Consider the following 8,751-nt stretch of genomic DNA (forward strand, 5'->3'; position numbering starts at 1 on the left):
TGTTGTAGTTCAATTTAAGCCGAAGTCTCGGAAGCCACGATCAAAGCCACGTGAAATTAAACCGAATAATCGTTTCTTGATGGTGGTCGTGGTGAAAGCTTTAAATGAAATTCTTAATCAAACTGAAGCGCGTCCTTCCGGATGATTCGTATTCAACGTTGTACTTAAGCTATTTACAGGAACCTTCGTACTTCGTTTGTACTGTTTGTACGTTCACGTTGCAACGTACGTAGGTCGTCTCTTTGTGGTCTCCGTTGTAGGACTGGGCATTGGGCATTGAGCAACCAGAGCGTCAGATCGGCAAGAGCTTTATCATCCAAGATGTTTGAGCGACACTCTGTATCATCCTCGAGATAGGATTATTTATGAAATGTTCTAGTCTAATGCTACTGAACCTTTACCGAGTTCGGTTGGCACCTGTGTTGGTTCATTCGTTGTAATGTAATATCGTGTAGAGAGAGGGAAAGTAAGAGAGAGCAACAGTGGCAGAGAGTTGTATTTATGTCCAGCGGAAGCCGGTGTTATAGCGTAAATAGGTTTCGATGTTTGTTGTACTTAAGGCCGAAGGAAGGAGGGAGGCAGACAGTCCGAGGATCCGATCGAGGCCGATTCACACTTACATTCAGGTTCGAACGACAATAAACTGGAGAGAAGCGTTTCTCACGAACTCACATCATCCCCATCATTTCCTCGTCCTGTACTCCCTTCTCGGAAAAGAAGATGTAACCGATCAGCTTCCCACAATCACCACCACCACCACCACCACCAACCGACAGAAATGTGTTGCTTGTTTTTTATGTTGTAAATACCGGGACAATAAACCACTCAGTGTGTGCATGTATCTCAAAGACGGACGAACGAAGCGAAGCGATTACATTTCAAAAAGGGTTTCTAGTAGTATGTATATTTCGTTTGTTCCCGCCGTAAAGTAAGTAAGCTAGCTTATCACAAACAATCAGCGAGGTTGGCAACTCGCTCGCAATGGCCGCCCGTACCTCACCGTATCACCTGATCGAGCGGGAAGTAGCGGAACGATTCGTTGAAGATGTCCGTGAATGCGACGCTCACCAGATCGTTGATCAGTGGCTTGATGAAAGGGAAACTGGGCTGCCACAACGTGTTGATGAAGAAGTCTGCCACGGATTCTGTGCCACGGAAAGGAAGAGAGGCGGTTTTAGGGGTTCCAATTTGACTCGGAAGGAGTCTTGCTAGCGTCCTGGGTACTTACCGATGATCTTGGCGCCGTGAAAGAGATCCGTGATGTGTAGCTTCATGTCACCGATTTTGTCGATCTCGACGCGCACCTTCAGCAAACCGCCCGGACCACCGATCCGCGTGACGGTCGTCGTCTGGCTGTAGTCGTACAGCGTCAGGTTCCAGATACCGTGCGTATGCCGTGGCAGACCCAGGATCTTTGCCTTAAAATCGTACGAACCATCGAGCGATTTCTCGGGGAAGTACTGCGAGTACACGATCCGATCGTGCTTTGGTTCCGTCCGGTACTTGGTCACCTCCGACTGGCTCCAGCCGTACTCGGACACGTTGCTCAGCAGCAACCGGTAGCCACCGAGTCCACCGATATCTCCCCGGCGTTGTTCGACGAATTCGGCTTTATGTGGATCGAACGGTGCGACGTTGAACTCGGGCAAACCTGAGGTGAAACCGGTGGTGAGTGAGAAATCATCAGCGATCAGTGGACATAACCTGGCCATTCTTCTAACCCGCCCTTACCCGTTTTAAACCATGGTCGAAGGGCGTTGAACGCTTTCTTAATGCACGGATCAAAGTTGGGCTTTCCGTAGCGACAGTTGGAGAACAACCGAAACACATCGCGCTGGCCAAGGCTTTGCTGGAACAGGGTGGCCATTAGCAGCAGCAACGGCAGCACTAGCGACGTGGAATTAGGCCTTAGGGGACCCATTTTGGAGAGGCTGAAAAGACGTCAAATCATTATGAGGTTGGTTAATTTCGGGGGGCTTAAATTTTTTCTCATTTTGTTGGTGTTGCGCGTTTCGCGTTCAAGGTAGGGTGTTTAGTCACTAATTAACTCGAACAGGGATTTTTTTTGCGTTGTGTGTGCGTTGTTTCGAGAAGAACATTCACCAACTAATAGTCTCTTCCTGGTAAGTAGAATCTCACCGCAGATTACTTCGTCGATTGCGTGAGAACGACTTAAGACGGCACGCGATCGCACAAAGCAGCGCACTAGCAAACATTATGCTGCTGTAACATTCAGTGACACATTAGCATACTGCTGATATGCACGATGTAGTTATGCGCCGACGATTCACGACCACCACGAGCACCGCCAAGGGTCTTTAGCCGGCGGCATCGATCGTCACGAGCCAACCAGCAAACAAGACGACCTTGACGAGCCGCATGGCGCTTTTGCAGTGTGCCAGCCGGTGTACAATGTTTACCTAGCGGTAGTGCGGAACCGGTAGCTAATCTACACCCTCATACCCTCCCCCTCCTTGCGAGCAATGATTTCGCATTAATGCAGTGGACATTTGCACCGATTATACCGTGTGAAATGCCAAAGCAAATCGGTCGCTCGCTCGTTCGCTCTCTCTCTCTCTCTCTCTCTCTCTCTCTCTCTCTCTCTCTTTCTTTTTCACTCTTCGTGAATCTTGTTAACCTTCAGCCGCAGAGCGGCCCGAGACCGAACAGCATCAAACACCATGTGAAGCCGTTATGCAATGGAGACAACATTACCGTGAAGCAATCGGTGAGTAATGGTTGCCAGCGTGCGCGCCAAAAGTGTTCACGCGGTAGGCGCCTCCGTACGATCACAGTGACCGGTGACTCCATGCACACTAGACGACGAACCCTTAGCGTAACCTGCGCCACAGTATCATACGCTCTAGAGAAAAAAGAAGCAAATCTGGTTTCACTTCTTCCTCTTTTGCGGCGTCACGTACCACAATCAGTAGATGAGGTCAACAGAACATGAAGTAAAAAGCAGAAAGGGTCCTCTCGGAGACTACACAGCCGAACTGTACAAAGAAAAACATGACATAGTGACCGAAATAATCAGAAAAAAACCGGCAGCAACAAAAATGTAGCCATCATTGCATCATCGTGGCAGCCCGACGGTAAACGAAACGCATGAATAGAAGAGGAATCCGCCGGGGGCATCCAGCCAGCCTAATCGTACAAATTTGGTAACCAATAATTCGGTAGCGAGCCATTGCTCCCTCCGGGGCGGCATTCCCCACACGTTGGTCACTGTGCAAACAATAATTGTTTACATGCGCATCGCATAATAACCCCCCACCCCCTCAAAAAGGCTGTGTACCACCCTTGGGTGGAGTAGAGGAGCGAAGCCAACACGAGCTCGATCAAACACGCGATCCACTAATGTAGGCCAAAGGTCTCGCCGCTGCAATTTTGAGGGTTAAAACATAAACCAGTCGCTTTAAAACAAAACACAGCAGGCATTCTAATGCGAGCGCCACATAATTGACCCATCTAGTAGCCACTACGCTCGAGCGGCGCCAAGCTATGAACACTCTGGACAACATTATTACTTTCAAATCAATAGCCAGCCCCCAACCTCAATGTTAATGCTAACCGTTTTGTGTAATGGCTTTGCAATTCTGATTGCGATCAAAACAGATTGGCCCGATCAGCCGCAACAACAACAACAACCGGTTCGAGGTGTAACATCCAAACGCCACTCGCCACGCGATCGCTGCACAACGCAGCGCGTTGCATCAAATTGTTTTTTGTCCAAATTGCCAAACCCAACCGGAGCACCGCTCATCGCTCGGCTGCATCATATTTCTTCGCAACGCGGAGTGCCATCGCACCGTAACGTCAATGTAGATCGCGTCACCGAGTAGTCACCGCGGGGGCCGATCGTACCACACACTGAGGGAAAGGCAGATTATCGGGCCAAGATGGGATGGCGAGGTGTCATCGTGATGCGATCCAACCAACGAGCTGCTACGCGATTCGTTGAACTCACATCGTTCACATCTCGTTGCCGCGGTCGTTATCACGATTGATGCACCAGCATCGTTGCGTATGTGCATAAATAATTCATTTCTTTTGATTAAAAACACCATCGTTATTTCTCTCCTGTCAAAATGCTGTGCTTTGGGGCCTCTCAAAGCAAACACCTAATTCACGGTGATAGCTTCGATGAACCGAAGGACAACCCAGCTAGCGGGACTGAGTGCATTCTAGTTGGGCTTCGGATTCGTTTTTTTCTACGTTAGATGAACCGTTACAGCCCCACAAAAACACGCGCTCACATGCCATCAACCAGCAACATTCAGATTTCCTTGGCATAGATTTGAATTGGCCAGCCCGGTTTCGAAGGACACGAAAGGAAAGATCATCGGCTATCGGTAACCTTGCGGTCGATCCGCTGTACCGCTTCGCGTGCGTGAAAACGAGTTTCACGCCAAAAAGAAGCTCACGGGGCTGCAAATGCATGCGCGGTGCGGTGACCCCACATCCGAACCACATCCGAAACCGAATGTCGAAACAACATTCTTGGACTCCAATGGGTGACACTAAGACACAGGCACACGGACACGTGTTTTTGTTCCCCCATCTTTTCGAACCTGGACCATTCGCTCGGCAAAAACCTGCCTTCCTCATCCTTGTCTTTGCACTTGTTCCACAGTTCATATTTACCTGCTAATATTCAAAACACTCCAACACCGTCCCTGTACCGCGTACTCTACGTACGCTCTCTTGTGTGGCGCAAGCGTTGGTAAACGACAGAAACGGAAAGTGGCGGACCGAATTGGTTTGAAATCGGTGTCCACGTTGTTATGCGCGCGCTAGAGGCGATGTTGATCGTTTCTAGCGCACTCGAGTACTGGTGCATGCGGCGTGGTTCGGTTTGCTGCATTGGACCCCACCAAATGCTGATCTGCCGTTGCTGATGCGATCGAGTAGTGGGGTGCGGGAAGCGCTCGGGCTCCCACTCGAATGGCGCGCAAATCAGCAGCAGCAGCGGTGTTGCTCGAATTTCAAGCGTGACCGTCGTGTCGAATATTCGTAGCATCATAGTGAAGCTGATTGGAAAGGAATCATTTGATTGTGCTTATCATTTTAAGGAGAGTAGTTTTCCCCGGAAGTGGGATGTTTTATCAGGCCAGAACTAATCTCTACAAGAAGCTTAGTAGATACGTCTGCGGAGTGCGAAGATTGTCTGGAAATATGTTTGTACATCATACCATGTTTTTCTGATCCAAGTAGGGCTGCTTTTATCGTTTAGAATTCAACCAAGTATTAGGAAAGACAAGCAACAGGTAAAGCTCTGTAGTTAGCTGTATTGAGCTGGAGCGAGCGGTGGACAAACGCGACTCGTGTGGACACGACATACACTCCCCCTCCCCTCATATTATAGCGAGCTTTTGCATTTCGACCGCCTAGATGTTCGGATGCTCGAAACAATACAGTCCATTTCAAAATGATAGTTTCACTCTGTCTTTCTTTCTATCTCGTGGCTGCAAAACGGGTCTAAAAAATAGATAAAATTAAACAGATTTCTTTCGTTTATCCTTACAAGACGTATGTTGTTTAAATTTTTGCAATAACAGCTGTGGTTGGGAAACCCCTAAAAATAAAAATGGCATATTTCATAAGGAAAGCATCATTAAATATTTGAAATATATGTGTGCATAATTCTGCAGCATACAAAACTTTTTATTTTACATATTAGCCACGTGGTTGTGTGTGGTTTCATATTTTATCATTCTTTTCTTTTTAGTAGAATTTACTTATAGAATTTAGTATTTTTCTTATTCCCAATTACTGGAAGAAGAGAAATCATTCAGAAATACAACCGAAATACAAAAGAAATGTATAACCGACCAGCAATCAAGCTCTTATGTGGAGATAAAATAAATAAGAAATAAGATAAGAAGTTAATAAATTAACCACAGGCTGCAAAATTAAGATGGTGTAAAAAGGTTAAAGATCCCTCCATTCCAGAACAACGCAAAGCAAAATAGACACACCACTGACCAGCAGCAGTTTCGCATTTGCAAAACCTCAAAAACAAGAAAGAAGCAAAAAACCCCCAAATCCTCAAAACCCACCCTTTCATCAAGTAATCAACAAATTGAACAACGCATCAGTAACAGCGGCTTCTTCTAATCGGATCTAACGATCACCTACGGGCGCTGCGCGTTCAAGGAGCCGGCACCATTCGTCCGATGATTGTCATTACAATTCACGCTCGCTGGCTTTCGGATGAGCGTCACCTTGGACAATCACTGCAAAGCACAAGGCACATTTCTTCACTCAAAAGTCACCGTTGAGGCATTTTGGCTCCATCCTCAACAACCTCCCTCCCGTACCATGTAAAGTCGAGCACAATTTGGCGAAGGATACCTCGTTCCTTCGCTCCTCATGCTCTCCTCTCGGCCTGAAGCACCCCAACACTGACGCACGTGAATGCATTGATCTTGATCTTTGCCGGTGGTTACTGGATGGAAGCATTTGAATAGTCCCCCTAATTTAACTCTCCACTCTACCCGGTCACCTTCTTGTGCATTTTTTTTTCATTTGATTTTGTGTTTTAGATTTTTGGTTCTTGTTCGGCCAGCTTCACATTTCCATTTCGAACATTTCCTCGTGGAAGTGGGTCCTTGGTGATCGAATGATCGTCCGGCCACCTGATGAATGCCTAGTGATGGGCTCGTTCACGTGCCAGGTCACTTAATGTATTCCACCAGTCCTCTTATCCGGCGTGTACGAGGTTGTGTCCGTATGCCCATGGTCCTAAATCAATAAATGCTCCCGATCTCATAATGCTCCCCATTGGGGCTCGACCGTTTTCTGTGGCTTCATATCATATTATGCAAATGAATCGAAGGAGCTGATATCGTGTTTTCTGACTAAAAATGGCGCCCAACTCGGTGATCGGGGGAGCTTGGGTGAATATGAAACTCACATTGTGAGGGTGCTCGATTGTTAATAATACCCATAAACAATGACCTGCAACAAACCACTGTTGTGGCGCGACCGGTTCGATCGCCGCTGCATGATAACATTCAAGGACGTGCATCGACCGCGCTTACGCTGGACGAAGAAGAACCAAGCCAAGCCGAAGCCGAAAAAAAAATCTGGCGAGGATTCGCGATGCTCTACTTTACTCCCTCCACCGTTGCCCTAGCGACGCGCCAACCGTGGCAAAGCGAAGCATGCGAAACAGGTAGCATTGAAGCGAACGCGCTTTCGTCCGTTTTCCGCACACATCCGAGGCACATCCGCTCTGCCTGCCTGCCTGCCAGCGAATCGGCCAACCTGCTCTACATCGCACGCATTCTACATTTCCAGCCAATGAACAAGGAGAAGAAGAAGAAGAAGAAGAAGAGGAAGGTGGGGGCTTGGATCACCTTCAACACGCACCGCGCATTTTCGCGTCATTATTTTCTTTTGTTTTCGCTTTGCACTCTGCGTGGCGCATCCTGTTGGCGTGTGACCGCTGACCTAGTCTACGCCGTACCGGTTCTCTTTTTACCCTTTCGATGCATTAGCCACCACCACCACCACCGCGCACGTCCCGCCCTCCTCCCCTTCAGTGAAACGGAAAATGAGATCGGTTTGATTTGAGGTTTTCGTGTTTTGTTTTGCTAACCGACCGAGGTGTCAATCAGATGCACGGTTGCGCCATCGCATTAAAGCGCCGGAAGTAGTGAAATTCGACAACCGATCGGTCGGCACCGTGAACCTTCCTCCGTCCTCCAATGGTCTCCAAGCTGTATCAATTAGCATGATTCAAAATGGATAGCGCTCGGCACGGCCAGCGCTGCCTAACCAGCTGAGCGGCATTGAGACGTTCACTTCCCGCGCGAACTTACCCACTGTCAAGGACAACTGGTCAGGATGCAGCGTGTATCGCTGAAGATAGGCAGATAGGAAAAGGTGCTTCCTATTGGAGAAAATGAAACGAAACGGAGCATAATGGGAGCCCAGCATCACGAATTCGTTCACCATAAGAAGAAGCAGATCGTTGAGGGATTTTTTATTGTTTTGAGCAAAGTTGTTCATTGATCGAAGTCTTCATGTAGCAGATTGATAGATTGTATTTCAATTTGTATTTAAATTTATAGCTAATAGTTCTTGCATAACGATTTTTTTAAATTATTGCTTATAATGTAAGAGCTCTAATCGTGTTGAAAATTTCTTGGACTACAACACGTAAATAAAGAATGCAATAATGGTCTGATTGAAGCAATTGTGATTTAAACAGGATAGGTTTAAGTATACTTTTAACGGTCAAGTAGGCATAAGCTCATTGACCATGACCAATAAACAGTAAAAAAAAAATAAAAATTAATAATCATTCAATAAACAATTATAAATATGATTTATCTATTCGTATGCCAAGTGCTAAGCGCGAATAAACAGTATGGAGTAGAGGAATCAGTCTCGATCAAACGTACGATCGATCAGCTTTCCAGTAGAAGATCTTGCTTTTACTACTCTTGCTTCGCAATCACAATGCATTCCCAATCATGAATATACTCCTCGCTAACCACAGCAATCAAAATTATCCTGCCAATCTCGATCGCACCGAGCACCATTTCGTCGATGCGCCGAAGCCGACGAATTCTCGATCGCGCAACATGCCACGAACTACATGCTACATGATCATGTGAGCGAGCGAGCGGTAGTATACCGTGGGGTGGACGAGTGTGTGCGACAGGTCAGTGAGGGGGGCGAGCGTGAATCATTAAAAGAGCCGGTACTGGCCGCAGCGAACAGCAGACGTTGAAGCGA

The 8,751-nt window shown here is 47.3% G+C and overlaps 2 protein-coding genes across 3 annotated transcripts in view; one reads left to right on the top strand and one right to left on the bottom strand.

The window, feature by feature from the left end:
• The window catches only part of LOC126581128 (soluble guanylate cyclase 88E), a 25,470-nt gene extending 24,799 nt beyond the window's left edge, over window positions 1-671 (top strand). For both annotated transcript variants that reach the window (XM_050244595.1, XM_050244596.1), the window contains one exon: window positions 1-671. This exon is cut by the window's left edge. The gene's annotated coding sequence lies outside the window, so the exon portion shown is untranslated.
• Window positions 672-996: 325 nt separating this feature from the next.
• On the bottom strand, window positions 997-4,762 carry LOC126569522 (uncharacterized). Its single transcript, XM_050226675.1, has 4 exons — window positions 4,648-4,762; window positions 1,732-1,931; window positions 1,229-1,651; window positions 997-1,145 (listed from the first exon to the last, which is right to left on the bottom strand). The coding sequence occupies exons 2-4, from the start codon at window positions 1,919-1,921 to the stop codon at window positions 997-999; spliced, it is 762 nt and encodes a 253-aa protein (XP_050082632.1). The 5' UTR covers window positions 1,922-1,931; window positions 4,648-4,762.
• Between the last annotated feature and the right edge of the window lie 3,989 nt (window positions 4,763-8,751).

Source organism: Anopheles aquasalis, chromosome 2, assembly GCF_943734665.1.
Source record: "Anopheles aquasalis chromosome 2, idAnoAquaMG_Q_19, whole genome shotgun sequence".
Lineage (NCBI taxonomy): Eukaryota > Metazoa > Arthropoda > Insecta > Diptera > Culicidae > Anopheles > Anopheles aquasalis.